We start from the raw sequence: 17,363 nt of genomic DNA, 5'->3' as shown, positions 1-17,363 counted from the left end.
GTACTTCAACAGCCTGTTCATACGTCCGGGAAGGACATGTCAATCTTCAAGAATTATTATGTGAGAGGTTCGATCCAACAGTTTTTCTTATGTTTTCAGGCATTTACCTGTATATTGCAACACTGTCGTTTAGTATTCACTTTAATGTTCACGCATATTTCTTTTCTTTCCCCGCATTACAGCTGTGTTTGTTGATTGTCTCAGATGGATCCCACCTCTATCTACTTCAGTTTTCACAAGTTGTACATCTCAATCTTGTTAAATGAGTTCACTAAACAGCTTCTTTCCTTATGTTCAATAAAACACCCCTGGCGCTGTTTTAAAATAAACATTGAAGTTTTGATCGCGAGAAAAGATAGGAAACTTTACATATATTCATTTATATACATTCTAAGTGCCTATACATACTAGTTATATTAAGATTTAACATTTGCAAGATATAGACTCTACAAGTTGTACGTTTATCCTCCCAGTGTCTTCAGGGATCTTACAACAATCACCAACATCCCTGGGCAATCAAAGAGAACTAATGTTCTCTGGAATGTGTACTTTTTACCCCTTACGAAGTCCTACAGAAACCGTGAAAAGCGTGTAAAATGGTGAAATGCACATTTTCTCGCTGTAAGATATACGCCTTCCTTAACACACACGAATCTGTTGGCCGGATTTCTTCCCAGAGTACACTGCGTGATGACGTCAAGTTGAATATCATGCATTGCAATTCGTTGTAGACCTAAATATTGTTAGTGTTTTGTTGCTAATAATGTTTAGCTGTCCTGCAATTGTTAACGTTGCTGCGTAACTATTTTGATCTCAAAGATGTAGTACATAATTTGAAACTGAACGCAAGTAAATGTGTCTAGCATCAATGGATATATTTTTGCGGTACTCGCCGATCTGCAAAGACAATCGTGGGAAAGATAACATCAGCGGTGATCTGTAAGTACAAATGATAGCCTATAGATCAATACTATCAACATCAACAATTTCTAAGTTTAAATTAAAAGATCAGAGAAAATCAATAGGTAGCATAACAAATATGGATGGGATGACCGCGACAAGAGGAAGCCTGTCTCTAGTCTTAAACAACACGTATGCCCTATCTATCAGATGGCCACACACTTGACCTGTCTGAATAAGACACATTATAAACAATATTTAATTAGTAGTTTTCATGTATGGCCTACCTGTTATATTCTAAATTCTTGAACAGCACGAGACTCCCGTACAGTATGTCTTAGTCTCGGTCGAATATTTTGTAAATGAAATGTGTATCAAGATATGCCGCTCATTTTCGTGAATTGAGTAGTGGACAAAAGTGTGTTGGAAAATAAAAACATAGTCACTCGAGTGTGGAGGCAGAGTGAAATAAAACTATGTATTTGTAATGGCAATTATAGTACTATTAATACTGCCCGAATAACTATAATATATGTGCCGAAACAATGTCAGGGGAGAAAATTACAATAGTCTGTGGAGTACTAAAACTTGTCCGAGAAGATTTAATTTTCCAGAGTCACCAACTAGAGCCGTGGTAGATTGTTGTTGATTCCTTCTGGCTCGCACCGCTTATCTTTTCGGTTTCTAGCCATCGTTACTGCTATTTTTGATCCCAGTTCTCTGTATAATCTTGTCTCTGACCTCTTGTACTTTCGGCACTTGTCGACGAACTTTCACTTTCATTCGTGAGTTGCGCTGTGTGAATTGTATCCTAGTGCGAACGTTACACTTGTGGTCTTTCTCTTCGTTTGTTGTTTATGTGGAAATGTGTTTCCGAACGAACCTGTACAGTGCCCATATAGTGGTTGTTGGGGGGTTGCTCATCAGCGGGTGTGCGGGACAGATTTTTTTTGGTAGGGATTGGAAAATTCCTGGACGGCAAATGTTCGAAATTTCCCGACACTGTCGAAATCTTGAATTCTACAAGCCATATTCCCCTTAAGTGATTCTTTTTGCATTTCTGGAATAAAAACACAATTCACGAGAAGTTTCCGGAACTTACACTACAGAAAACATGGCGAATTAACCATTTTGACACATGATCGATTGGAATTTCCCGACTGTTCGGGATCCCGCACACCTCTACTTATCAAGATTGGAATTGAAACCGGAAATGGAACACCTATTCGGTGTAAGGTCTCATTGATTCATGATGATCTTGGCTTAAGGGTTGTGGTAGGGTTTGATCCTTGATTTTGAGACTGTAGTCTCGGTCCAGCAAGCAGGGAAGCCTTATTTCGAAACGCACTTTGCTTAACTACAGATTAACGAAACGTTACTTTATCGAAACCCTTCATGTTTAACTGGTAGTTTAACATCCAGTAGCAGAATGTCGTAACTTTCAACCATGACGCATCTAAGAAAAATTGTTCAGACACAAAGCATAAAGCCATACTCCCACGCTATGTATAGAGGCGTGCCAATAACATAACATGCACTGTTATGCAGAAGAAAAAGAACGAGGGAAGGCTAAACGCTTCGACGAGCGAAAGGGGAGATAAGGCGAAGTAGAAAGAGGGAGAAATCTGTTGAAATTAGGAAGTGTTTATCGTGAACACAACAAAAGGCTTTAAGCTTTCTCACGGTTCCGCTTAGAGGGCAAAGAACTTCTTGAATAATGCTCTCGAACAATAAAGCCGCTGCAGGTGTGAGGCGCTTTATGCGGTGAAGAAAGCGTGTGTCGTGACTTAGGCGGTCCACAAACTTTCTCCCGAGAGCTTTCTTGCCTTTCCACCTTGACCCCTGCGTGTGCGTTAAATTTACGCATCCTTTTGGCGAGAAAATGTGTTCATGTGCGTCTGCGGATACGTGGAATAGGACAAGTGTTTCCTTAGCCTTTCATTTACTACAGATCCCGTTTGAAAAATCTTTCCAAGTCCTCAAGGGTACTTTTTACAATTACACAATACAATTTGTTATAATACTCATATTTCCTTGCAATAAAATGCAACATTCATATTATAAATATATTTCTTTAATGAAAAGGATGTTGATGCATTTCACTTGCAAGTCTTGTCAAGTCTTCAGCTAAACAGCTGAAATTTGTAATCTGTCTTGAGTTCTGTGTATTTTACAGAACGTTTACTACGTTTAATTTTAAGATTAATGAAAGCAGAGAATATTTTTTACACAAATATGTCGTTAGGAAAATCATCCATACCACCAGAGCCCTCTGAGATAATTCCGGACTGCCACGTGGGAGACCCGGGTTCGATTCCAAGGGTGGGTGACCTAAGGTCGGAATTTTTCCGGCCTTGTCCCCTGCATAAAGCGGTTCTGGGCCTCACCCAGCCTCAATTTGGTACCTGGGGGCATCCATGGGGGGTAAAGGCGGCCGGGCGTGATGCTTATCACATCATCCCAACTATGACCGATTTGATTGATTGGCATTATTTTACTTCGCTTTGTGTGCCACTCTTGGCTAATTTGCGAAGATGGGGATGAGTGATGACATGATGAAATTGATGAATGCCCAGACCGGGATTCGAACCCGGGACTCCTGGCGTCGTAGCGCGATGTGCTAACCACTCCGCCAGGGAGGCCGGCAACTATGGCCGAGATCAAGAATATGTGGGGCTTCGTATCACCCCATATGCCTTCAAGGCATGTATGCACATGCGCAGGGATGCCTTTACATTAGGGCTGAGCCGATACCGATCTATCGGTATCGGCCGATACAACTGATATCGGTATCAGAAAGTATCGGTTGGAATTTATTAACCGATACCGGCCGATACTTTTCCGGGTTTTCTGTGAAAAAAGACTGAATTTTGTGATAACGTAACGTGTAATTTAATTGTGTCGTGGTAACGTCGTCGCCTTGAAATCAAGAAGTCCCTAGTTGAATACCCGGTGCAGGCGCATTTCACAGTGGTTCGGATCCCACTTTACACTGTAGGTCCAGTCCCGATTAGCAAAACAACAATTCAGTTCAAACAAACAATATTCTCACGTAATTCTTGAATATTTTAAAGTAAAAATCTTGGTAAATTAATTCATATAATGAAAGTGGAATACTTACACATTAATATTATTCAATATTTTGAACAACTTTTAATTATTACAATTTTCGAGCATCGGTATCGGTGGGTATCGGTGAGAGTATCGGCATCGGCTCAGCCCTACTTTACATACTTACTTCTGACCCGGAAATATGTATTGTATCGTGGTGAATTTTATATTTAGAAGTTTTGTATCATAAACAAGTTTCGATTTGAAAAAAAAAAAAAATCAACATACTGACATGTTTTTACATCTGGTAAACCATAGAAGGGTTTATTTAACAAGTGAACAGTATTTTCTTCGAATCTCTGCCCGTGGCGGAGTGGTTAGCACAGCGCGCTACGGCGCCAGTTGTCCCGGGTACGGGTGTTCCTTGTCAGTGTTTCTTCATCAATTTCGTAATATCATCACCCATCCCCATCGTCGCGATTAGCTAAAAGTGGCAACGCTAAATAACAAAAATCAAAACGAACCTTTACGATAAGTATAACCTAGCTGCGAAGCCTGAAGCCTAGAGAATAAAATATATAAGAGAAATCGATCAGAAATTGTAAATATAATTATTAATTTCAGTGAGATGGTAACGTTGATTCTGAAGTTGGCAACCTGATTTCTTATGAGTTTGCAACCTGGCTGCCGCTGGCATGGCAACGTGGTTTCTTGAAAACGACCAAATGGTTGTGTCTAACCACTTACACGCGGCGTTCACGTGAGCATAGTCTTCTCCCCTCCTCCATAGCATACGACCACGTGACATAGTGAAATAGCCGAGATCTGGTACTCAGCATACGCGACTGAAGTATGAACGTCATAACAACCTGAATAAATAAACTTAATGTTAAGCCAATAAATTGTAGGTGTTTGCTTTCTTTTTTTATTGATAAATCGAGAAACAATATACATAAATCTTCAGTTGTTATCAGACTATGCACAAATTATAACAACCTTGTTCAAAAGGGAATTAAAGTAGACTTCGCGCTTCCTTTTATAACATATAGCTCAATAATAAAAATACATATATTGTCATTGCTAATCATTTAAATTCACAGTAAATTTGATTGAAGCTGTGTTTGTATTATATTATTTTTGTCGATACTATGTATTTAAAGTCATGCCTCACTCTCATATGGATTTGATATTTGTACAAATTGTGTAATTAATCTTAGTGTTCATCGACTATTGTGCGATGTATAATATGTTTGTATCTGAAAGTACTTAGCAGTACTCTGTTGTGATTGTACTATATTGTGTTTGTATTTTGTTCTGTTACTTTGTGTAACATACCTACTGCCATTTTTATCTTTTTTTATCTTCTTCTTTGTATTTTATAATATTGTTATTCTGTAGTTTTGTATTTTTGTAATTTTTAAAATGTATACCTCCGCTTTTTTGGGAAGAGCACGCAAATTTAGCCTTATTTTCAAATAATGGTCCTTTTTCAACCGAATGAAAGTCATTTCATGTTCCTGGGTGCATTATATTATCGAATATGTGAAACAAACTCCCCATATTTATGATTTTTTTCATTGAAAGTTGGGGGCCGCGGCCCACCCAACCCCTCTTATTGGCTTTGGCGTTTTGATTTCTGCACGTTTGCATGCCCTGATGTTTTAGCTGCAAAACAAAAGTTACCCGAAGTCAAATAGTCTACGAGTTATACATTTTTTTGTCAAATAAGTGTACGAATTTAAAATTCGCGCCAAAGGCCTCGGCGAAACCCCTCGGCAGAGTTAAGGTTAGTTAATTTAAGTCTATTTGTTTCCTGCCTTTTAGGCTAATCACGACAATGAGGATCAGTGATAATTAAACCACAAAGAGACGCCTATATCCAGACCAGGATTCGAGCCTGTAGAAATAATAAGAATTTTGTCATAATAGATGTGTGACTTTCCTATATCGGTTCTCATTAAAATGGAATTTGTGAAAACACCAAGAAGTAAGGAAATATGATTCTCATTTTCAGTATTTTAAAGAAAACAAGATAAAATGGGCTGCAAATTTTGAATAACAAAATACTAGTGGCAGTTTTATTGAAATTTTTTAAGCAAATTGTTGGGAATTAGAAACTTTGAATTTTGCACAAAAATGTTTTGTCCTATTTGTCCTGAGATAACAATATAGCTTAAGTAATGTCTGAGCTCAGTAGCGGTGATTAGTAGGGCAGTTGCCCCCCACTTTTCGCCACTTTTGTCCCCGCACTACTAAACCTTATATACAAAGGGAAATAAACTGTCTTTGGCCCCTCCTAGTTTGGAACTCATTCGCCGCCACTGGCTGAGCTCATTGATAGTATTGTTAAATTCATTTAGGAACGAAATAATTGTTCGGTCGCGAGTTTTCATCTTTCCTTTCCGACTAGACACAGGCAAATCCTACTTTCATTTTGAGCTTAGAATTATTGCCACGAGATATTGAGAACGGGTGTGAATGTGGAGAGAAACTTGCTCCTATTGGAGCCTTGATTTGGCGACCTGGTATTCCTTTCAGTTGTTGGGTTACTCACTCACTTGCTCGACTTAATAATGATTCGTTTCCTTTTGCCATCTACTTGGATGCGCATTTCTTTTCACTGTGCGGAAAGGTATTCGCGTGACACATCAGTGCAAGACAAGGAATCTTCATCTTGACTTTCATCTTGGATGTAAAAAGATTAGTCTTTTTTTTCTTTTAAATTGGATTCGTTAGAAAGAAATTAGGCTCAGAGGATTGTTGCTGGCAGGGAAGAAAATACAAGTGCACTGTCACGACTTTCTTTGCGGGTCAAAGTCTTTTGAAAGGCTGTCATGTCAAGCAAACTATTACTTTCCACTCTGTCCGCCTTCATTGATGAACAGGGAATATGCTGCAGGCGGACATTCTAAAGTACTTCATACAAGTGTTGCTAACCTAGGGTGATTTTAATATCTAACATGGCTCGGATTTTTAGGTAAATACATATTTTTCTGCATGAAAATATGAACTCACAAACCACTTACAAAGTCCGATCATGGTAACCACACCCTAAATAGCTATTTTTATTTCACATAAAATACATATTTGCCAATTTTTATATGTAAATACATATTTCTTAATATTTGCTTACAAGTACATAAAACGCAGATTTTAACAAGAAAATCGTAATTAAATTTTACAAATAATTTTTCTCAATTGTGATCCACTCATATTAACGTTGTGTAAAATTAATTAGAAAAGTTTTACTTTTACTAAAAGGAATTAAACATTGAATACACAAGGTAAGATAAAATTTTACTTTAAAATATTCGAAAAATGTCAGTCCCACTGATTCTTGGACAAAAGTGCTGTACAAAGAAACGAATCGCAGCACTAGTAGGTGAGTCGAGTGTACATGGGGTGCGTGATTGTGAAATTACGTTTTCTCGCGAAGAATATTACAATATTTGTATTTTTCTATTTTACGTAGCTTTCATGTCACTTTGAGCTAACATCGCGATGATCAAAAATTGTTGAAGGGTCACAAAGAAACACCCAAACCAGGTATCGAACTTGTTTGTTTGTTTAAATTGTTGTTTTAAGTCCACTTTATGCAGAAAGAGGCTAATCGGGACTGAGCCCACAGTTTAAAGTTGAATTACAACCACCGTGAAATGTTCCTCCACCAGGTATCGAACCCGGGACTCCTTGATTACAAAGCGACGACATCGGGTAGGCCCCAGGTATCGATTTTGAAATCGTTGGTGGCGAGATTGCATCGCACTCGGGCACCGTGCGAGAACTTACTTGTGTAACTGTAACACGGCTCGGCTATTAACGTGTCTTTCGCGACTCATAAGCTTTCTCCCAGTGCGTGTTAACTGATTTATAATCTACAGTACTTGATAAAGGTGCTGGATCCGTGTTATCTCCGGGAAAGATATCCGTCACGGTGTCTTGCATTTTATCCAACCCGATGCTGTTTTCCCATTACAATTCCGCAATGGCTCAAGGCCAGTCACCTTGGTTGCAGAATGAGTTCAACATTCGACCCCACAATCTCTCCACCTAACAGATACGTACTGTAGAGCGACTGCAGGGAAAAGAAGCTTCGACCAAAAGTATCTGCTCACCGTCCCCTCCATCGGTTCAACCCGGGCCACCTGCCCCTCCCAGATGCTCAGGAGTCGCCGGGCTGCTCAGGCTATTTTGCTTGTGGTTCCATTATAGAAATATGTCGGGGGAAAATCCGAACCAAGTGACACGGAAATAATAATGTGTTAAAATTAATAAATAAGTTAACATAATGTATAGGTCTATTCAGAATATGTAAATTGTTATTCTTATTATTACAGGAATAGGTAAAAATAAAATTATAACAGCACGTATTCATTATCTAGCTTACGTGTAGTTAGGATCGTTAAAATTTCATATAAAAACAACCGTCCTGGTGAGGGATTTTAAAGTCAAAAAGATAAAGAATTGAATATTTATTGAATAACGTAAAATAATATTAAATCAAGTTGACATAAAGGAAAGCTCCTGACTAATATTTTATGCATATTATTATAATTAGTAGTTTATACAAATCTTATTTGGTACTGTCAAACAAAGCCGTGTGGTCTCAATCAAATTCTTGCCTTCGTGTAAGTTCAGCGGAAATAAACAACTCTCGATCATACAACTAATGCTAAAAAAGTATATTTCATTATTTAATTTTAGTACCTGATAAGTCTTTCGTTTGTGCAGGGGGTCCGGATACCCTGGACACCTCCTACATACGCCCTTGTCACTGAAGATTCCACGTTCGAGTTCTGCTCTGAGCATGTGTTCCTTTGCAAGAGTCCTTTAATCATAATGTATCTACACCAGTCGAGGGGGTGCAGTTGCGCCCCCACTTTTTGCCACTTTTACCCCCGCACTATACTAAACCTTATCTAGCAAGGGAATGTAAACTGTCCTTGTCCCCCCTCCAGTTTTGGCACCTTTCCCTCCTAGTTTTGGAACCCAATCGCCGCCACTGATCTACACCGTTGCGCTTATCCAAAAAAAAATCAAAAAAGCGATGTAATATAACAAAAATGAATGCACACACAAACAAACCTACTCAAGATTTCGTAACAGCGAAACAACATTTCGTTTATACGAGATCTTGCCATTTTACAGTTTTTAACATAACAAATACTGAGAAAGTTATTTCACATGAAAAATATAAGACCATATGTCTGTGGACCACTTCCAAACTCATAGTTTTATTTAAAATGATTTCAAATATTGTAATGATTTGATCAAATGTTGATGTGATTATTCAATCATTAAACCAAAGAGAGGGGTTCGGACCAATTAACGCCTCTTATGTACAGCCATGCACCCACCCAAGAATCGACCCCGGATTGTCTATATATTTTCTTGTTTTCGATCCTATTCAAAAATATTTTGCAAACCTTGTATTTTTTCTAACTTGATCTGAATATTTGTGCTTTCTGGGACAAGTACGTGTGTAAATACTAGACTGACTGATTTAGTTTATTTTACTTCGCGTTGTGTGCCTTTTGGCTAATTTGCGAAGATGGGGATGAGTGATGAAATTGATGAATGGACATTCACAAACAACCAAGCCCGAGCGGGATTCGAACCCGGGACCCTTGACGTCGCAGCGCGATGTGCTAACCACTCGGCCACAGGGTCCGGCGTAAATACTACAGTTTGTGTTCAATTGACTTAAGATGGTCAAACTGGTTTGTACCAAATAATAAAAGTTAACTTGGGCTTCACGCTGCTTCTGGGCGTCCGGAAGAGGGGGGGGGGGGCAAAGGGGGCGTGCTCCCCGGAAAATAAAAGTCAACCGAAAATTATGTATTTCACACATATAATTTCATTTTAGCCACAATAATATGTGTTAATTATTGCATGAACATCATAAATTCAAATTTAAGCAATATTTTTTTTTAGGGAACAACACTATTTTTGGAGAAAATGTGCCTTGTTTGCCCCCCCTGGAAAAAATACCTTCCTTGCCCCTCCCTGGAAAAAATCCTGCGGACGTCCATGTTCTGGTACAAATCTAAACAAACCATATCTAGCATTTGACCGTAGGTGTGCAGGTTGGACGAAAACTTAGCCAGTCAATTGTACCGGCACGTATTCCTAAACCATCTATCTAACTTACTAAGCCTTTTCGTGTGTACTTACATGTCTAAAAGTGGAACATCGTACGATCGTGCGTACTCTTTCTTGAAAATGTCGCACGTTTTCCGAAACATGCCCCACTTACACATCACAATCGGCACAAGATAAATGCCAACCAACACGCTCGCCGAAGCTTCAATCGTAAGCTGACGTGAACAAGCAATAGCCCAAAAGAGGGCGTAACAGTCGCGAACAAACGAGCTACGTTCGGAAGCTATTTGAACAAAGTGAAAAGAGAGACAGTAACCTATCAAGGAAGAACAATGCATTAAAAGCAGTTTTACATGTATCAGCATACAGCTTGCAGCTCGAAGTTAAAACAGACTATCTTATTTGCAATTTTTGGTGGCAACGCTGCAAGCTGATTTGTGTAATACGAGCACGTTGTGATTTCTGCTGTCAATTTGTTGAACTGGAGTTGTATATGCCAACCTATCATTCATACAACCCCATTTCCTTTGCTAAAAATACGTACCACTATAGTTACTGTTTCTTGCGTGTAGGTGCTTGTTACACGAACACAATGAACGAGAGAGAGACAGATGCAAGACAGATCTTAACTGAACTTGATCAAACGGTATCATGTTTTTGGGTGTTGAAGAGTACCGAATGTCTTGATCGTCTTCTGGAGTAAAAGCATGAGGTCAGTGCAGAATTCGTGCGGGATGACCAAAACTTTCTGCTCAGAAAGCAGCGCGTGTAAATAGGTTCTGGCACGATTATTTACCGCGCTGCAAGTTGAACTCGACTTTTTGCGCTGCAAGCTGATGTAATCAAGGGCGCCCGTAGGGAGGGGTCGAGATGGGGCAATGCCCCCCATGAGATTTCTGAAAAGAGTTAATGTAATTCGAATGGTGAAATTATAGACCGTAAGTTACAGCAACTATTATTATTATTATCATCATTATTGTTAAGGTGCGTTGCAAAATGATAAGAACGAATCAAAAAGTAAGTGTGACACGTTTACTAAGTTACAGGTACAGGCACACAGCACATTACAATGCTCACCTAATGTACAGAAAGAGAAAACGTGTTTACCAGAAGTCATGTGCAGGCAAGGAGAAGGTACAAAGCAACGAACCTTAAAATTAACCATGTTTACTGTTGCAAAATGATAAGAACGGCATCCCAGACCTGCTTTAATAGCCAATACACGAATCATGCCAGTACACCCTTTTGAAGACCCGATCACACATGCTGTCCACCAGCGTTTTCAATAGATTAGCATCAAGGGCATCCCATGCAGCAACGATAGCATTCCTCAGGTCATGAACGTTGTTGTGCTGGGTTTCATTGGCGTACACTGAACGGCACAGAAGACGTCACAGGTTTTCCATGGGGTTAATATCAGGGGAAATCGCAGGCCAATCAATGACATGCACATTCCTGTCCAGAAACCAGAAGAGAGTGGACTCAGCAGTGTGTATAGTGGCGTTGTCTTGCTGAAAACGCCACTGATCGCCACCAATGCCATTGGCAAAAGGCAATAGATTGTGCGTTGGGACGTTTTGGTATCCGAGAGCATTCATACGGCCTGGGGGAAAGGCGAGATTCGTTTCCCATGATAACCAAACCCACCCCACACCATTACAGACTGTCCTCCTTGTTGTCTCTTGGAGAAGATCTTTTCCCCTTTGCGGAGATCATGCCAATAGTATCTCCAGCCATCGGGACCATCCAAATTGAATTTCTTTTCATCACTGAAAATTACCCGCCGCCGTCCCTCCTTCAACGCCATGTGCATCTTGGCCCAGGACACGCGACGCTCCTTGTGTTGTACCGTGAGTCGTGGCTGTCGTTTGGCCTTGCGATATCGGAGACAATTGCTGCGTTTCACAGCCCGTGATAGCGCTGATTGATGCACATGAATATGAGGATCACGAGCCAACTGTCTGAGGGATGTTTCACCAGCAGCCAGCTTCCTCAGTACGTCAATTTCCGTGGCCTTCCCGGTGCTTTCTTCATTCCACACCTGTCTCCAAGTTTTAGGAAATTTGTTCACCACAGAGGCGCTGCGACAAATTTGGCCTGCAATCTCATTCGAAGACACTCCTCCTTCCTCATATGCCAATATCTGCCCCTTTTCACGTTCCGACAATCCTGCTCGACGGCCCATTCTGCACCTTCATCAATGCTGTACTCCTCAACAGGGCATGAATACTTCGCGATCTGCACGCTAGCTGCAACAGCGCCCTCTGTAGCCACTGGCAACGAAGGTTTACTGGGATAACCACACTCCCGTTCTTATCATTTTGCAACGCTCTTTTGACTTCGACCTTGCCTGCTGTTACACATACGTGTCTCCCTGAACAGTACCACGTTTCTCATAACACTTTTTCCTCTCTCTCTCAGTTTGCATCACTTTCGTTTTCTGTTTCCTTTTCGTTCCCAGGATATGTTCAAATTCCATACCGTTCTTATCATTTTGCAACGCACCTTATTATCCATGAAGGACGGTAGACTAATTAGTCTCTGACTCTGATATCTGTGCATTGTGAAAAAGTAAAAATAGAAAAAGAACTGTTCATCAACAAAGTGATAGCCTAAATAGATGTTTATTGAAGGGAAGAAAGGCGAATCCACTTTCTATCTAAATAGTCGACTCGAGTCTGAACTTGTGTACAACGCCAAAGCATTTTCAATTCAATTTGAATTTTATGATTTGTAAAGTAGTAACAACTAATAACAACAACAATACCAATAATAATAATAAAACGTTTCTATCACTCTGCCCATGAGAAAAAATCCTGCAGGCGCCCTGGCATGTCATAGAGGCTTATGATATAGACAATCGCAAAACGTCGTATCCTAGTGCATCTCTCTATGTGTGATTATGAAGAAAATCGATGAATCTTAAGGAAAAAAGCATACACCCCTGAGTATTTTAAATACTTGGGGAGTGTCTTGAAATTGTAACATACCCTGGCGATGACATCAACTGAGAAATATTGTTGGCAATATGGTGGAAGTTCTAGCCAGAGCGGTTTTCTGTCTGAGGGGTGCGTGAACCAAGCCATCTGTTTACGCAGCTATAAGTTCTCTCTCTCTCATCGAATGACTTTGGCTGCTAGACAAAAGAGTAAAGCAAGGCTTTGCGTTTGTCTCAACAAAAGACCACCGCCTTTCCGCCACTCTACCGCTTCTATCCTAATTGATTTTTGCACATCCAAGTTCTAATAATGCGATACCTGATGGTGTACCATTTTCACATCCGTAGTTTCTTACATATTACCAACTGATGTCAAAAATAATTTAACAAATATTGTTAATCATATTCTGAATGTTGTATTCTTCTGCTTGCAGATTCCAAAATGATCCGCCAGGTGGCTTTACTAGTCATCGGCGCCGTGGTTGTTCTTGGACAGCGGCGCCTTGCCCTTCCAGATCCAAGAAGCTGCTCCAACAGTAAGTATCACCCAGAGTAGACTAGTTAAAACAGACACATATATCAAGATATCACACACACACACACACACACACACAAACTTGTGAAGAAATTTGGTTATCACCGTAATATGTGTTCACCTGAAACTAGATTGGTTGTACTGTATACAGACAATAGTCAATAAGTAATTTCCATCAGTTTTGAGGCAGCAGTGGCGTCGCGTGCGGTTCGCATACGAGTGTTCACAATAGATTTACTCCTCTCCCTTGTAACTTCATCTTCAATTGGAAAAGTGAGAATAATATTTCGATTTATTTTCAACCATTTCCCTCAAAAATCACTCTATATTTGAAGTAATACAAGAAGGACCTAGGAAATTGTCCCTCTCCCCCTTTACCGAGTTCTCGGTAAAGTTTGCAACTATGTAGCACAGACCTTTTCGAGTCCCCCTAGACATGCCATGTATATGCTGCACTCTGGTGCTGAATGTAAAAAATATTTCCGCTCGCATCAGTGAACATCTTCTGGGTATAGTAGCCAACAGCCCCTTATCTGTCAGCTCTATGCAACACGCACATCAATTGTGTTCAATGTCCTCCGTGGAACACCGTGAGAGTCAGTGTTATCAACTATCTAGAAAAGTTATCAGACGTGAAAGAAGTCGTGTCAGAGTAAATTGTGTTTATACACTCGTACATCAAACATAGTATTTTTTTGAATAAATAGTGTGTGTGCATTTAATATGTATGTGATTTAAGACATACACATGAGTGTTCACGTGCTCATGCAAACATTATCAGGCGACGTGCCTGGGCAGGAGTCCCATTGTTTCACATGCTGAGCGATACAAATCTACACTACATCCAGCTCAAATGTCGAACCCCTTCAGAACATATCCTCTTTTTGGAGGACCCTACATATCTCTCTCTGTATATGTGTGTGTGTCCATAATTCCAGGCCACATAGCCTGATAACTGAAGCCACGGTAGCCAGTCGTTAGCGCATCTGACTACCATGTGAGAGACTCGGGTTCGATTCCCAGTGGGGGAGAACCGGGAATTTTTCCACCTGTTCAAGTGGCTCCGGCACCCACCCAGCATCGTATAAAGTGGGTACCTGGAGGAAACTCTGGGGGGTAAAGGCGACCAGGGGCAAGGTGCTGATCACTTCACCCCCACCTTCGGCTGTGATCAAGAAAGTGTGGGGTCCTAACCCCACCCCCACATGCCTTCATGGCATGGTGCATAGCACAGGGAAGCACTTTACCTTTTTTTATAACCTGATAACAATTTTAATTATGAGAAAACAATACTGCAGCACTTACAAAAATGTCAAAATTGATGTACCATTGAAATATATTCACATGAGCAAGATTTAGCATTGATCCACCAGTGAAATATATTCAGATCAGCAAAATCTTAGTACATATGAAAACATGGATTACTGTAATCCATAAAGGCGATTCAATCAATCAACACACCAAGAAAGTCATGTGCTATGATCTGCACTAGCTTATGTCTGACCTTCAGCTCTCTTGGGTTGATTTGCATGTCTAGGCTTGCCTTAGCTCCATGTACGAAGAAGCTCCTTGGGTGGATTTCAGTTCAACACACCTTATGTACATAAATGGGCACAACCACCTACCTAGAACACAAAGCAGTAGTCATTCTATTCCTCATGTAAGTTGTTAATGAATATTCATTCGACCTATTTCTGTATCTTTTCTATTTTCTCACCTATGTATATTTTCATTTGATTTGTTCACATAACTAGGTGCACCTTCGTAGTAACAATTCACATTTTAATACTTGCAGAAATGTTTCAATTTCTTCGCAATTTGATGTTTTTATATTATTTTGATATTATTACAGTATATTATAATTATACAATAATATATATTTTTTCATCATATAAGCATGTATGTAAAATATATTATTCATCTTTTTGCAGGAGTCAGGCATGCTACATTCCGTGATGCACGAGGTGTCTTCCACAACTACTTTTTCAGCTGGGAACATGGACCAACCAGAAATCTTGAGGTGGACTGGTTGGATGCAAGGAATATCTGCCGTCGGCACTGTATGGATGCTGTCAGCTTAGAAACACCACAAGAAAATGAATTTGTCAAGCAAAGACTTGCAAGAGGTATGAACCAATAGTACATTATTTATCTTGATGAAAAACATTCAATATTTAACCCACCAGTTAAACCATTCAACACATTGAGCTGCAGTGGTCAGGTCGGTAGGGCGTCTGACTGCCATGTGGGAGACCCAGGTTCAATCCCCAGGGTGGGTGATCTAAGGTCGGAATTTTTCCAGCCTTGTACCCACATAAAGTGGCTCTGGGTCTAATCCAGCTTCAAATCAATGGGTATCTGGGGGTTAATGACTGTCAGAGCATGGTGCTGATCACATCAACTCCAAAATAAGAGCTCAAGAATGGGTACTACCCCAACATCCCCTAAATGTGCCTTCATGACACAGGAAACTTTACTTTTACCTTACACATTACAAATAATTAATTCTCTGAGTGTATGAGACTAAAGTACATTTATATGTACTCTTATCAAGTCATCATCATTACATAGAATTTAGTAAATGATCTATTATGTACATTCTCTATCATTAAGTAGAAGATTACATTGAATTGCTAGTAGAATATGATCTTATAGCATTAAGTACAATTGAGTACTGATCCACCAGTGAATTATAATCATATCAGCAAGATTTAGTACAGATCCACAAGTGAAATATATTCAGATCAGCAAGATTTAGTACTGATCCACAAGTGAAATATGTTCAGATAAGCAAGATTTAGTATTGATCCACCAGTGAAATATGTTCAGATCAGCAAGATTTAGTACTGATCCACCAGTGAAATATGTTCAGATCAGCTAGATTTAGTACTGATCCACCACTGAAATATATTCAGATAAGCAAGATTTAGTACTGATCCACAAGTGAAATATATTCAGATCAGCAAGATTTAGTACTGATCCACCAGTGAAATATGTTCAGATAAGCAAGATTTAGTTCTGATCCACAAGTGAAATATATTCAGATCAGCAAGATTTAGTACTGATCCATCAGTGAAATGTGTTTAGATAAGCAAGATTTAGTACTGATCCACCAGTGAAATATGTTCAGATCAGCAAGATTTAGTACTGATCCACCAGTGAAATATGTTCAGATAAGCAAGATTTAGTACTGATCCACAAGTGAAATATATTCAGATCAGCAAGATTTAGTACTGATCCATCAGTGAAATGTGTTTAGATAAGCAAGATTTGGTACTGATCCACCAGTGAAATATGTTCAGATCAGCAAGATTTAGTACTGATCCACCAGTGAAATATGTTCAGATAAGCAAGATTTAGTACTGATCCACAAGTGAAATATATTCAGATCAGCAAGATTTAGTACTGATCCATCAGTGAAATGTGTTTAGATAAGCAAAATTTAGTACTGATCCACCAGTGAAATATGTTCAGATCAGCAAGATTTAGTACTGATCCACCAGTGAAATATATTCAGAACAACCAGTGAAATATATATATATTTATATTATCAAGGTTTAGTACTGAACCACCAGTACAATATAAGTTTCTACATTATTAAACAGAATTTAATATAAATCCAGAAGTGAAATACATGCACATCAGCAAGCCTTAGGACTGATCCACCAGTGAAATATATTCACATTAGCAAAGTTTAACACTGATCCACCAGTGAATATATGCACATCAGTAGGCTTAGTACCGATCCACCAGTGAAATCTAATTTTTTACATTATTATAAAGAATGTAGTATTGATCCACAAATGAAACATGTGCAGTACATCATAAAGTAGTATT

At 39.5% G+C, this 17,363-nt stretch overlaps 1 protein-coding gene across 1 annotated transcript in view; it reads left to right on the top strand.

Moving 5' to 3' along the window:
- Positions 1–17,363, top strand: part of LOC145979719 (C-type lectin mosGCTL-7) — a 35,325-nt gene that overhangs the window by 15,393 nt on the left and 2,569 nt on the right. The window contains exons 2-3 of the mRNA XM_083112692.1: positions 13,426–13,527; positions 15,458–15,652. Coding sequence (XP_082968818.1) covers positions 13,434–13,527; positions 15,458–15,652 — 289 coding nt within the window. The 5' untranslated portion in view covers positions 13,426–13,433. The remainder of the gene's footprint in view (positions 1–13,425; positions 13,528–15,457; positions 15,653–17,363) is intronic.

The sequence above is a fragment of the Lepisma saccharinum genome, chromosome 26 (genome assembly GCF_977018435.1).
Source record: "Lepisma saccharinum chromosome 26, izLepSacc3.1, whole genome shotgun sequence".
Classification (NCBI taxonomy): Eukaryota; Metazoa; Arthropoda; class Insecta; order Zygentoma; family Lepismatidae; genus Lepisma; species Lepisma saccharinum.
Note: the sequence above shows the minus strand (reverse complement) of the source record. Positions and strands in the feature narration are given on the sequence as shown.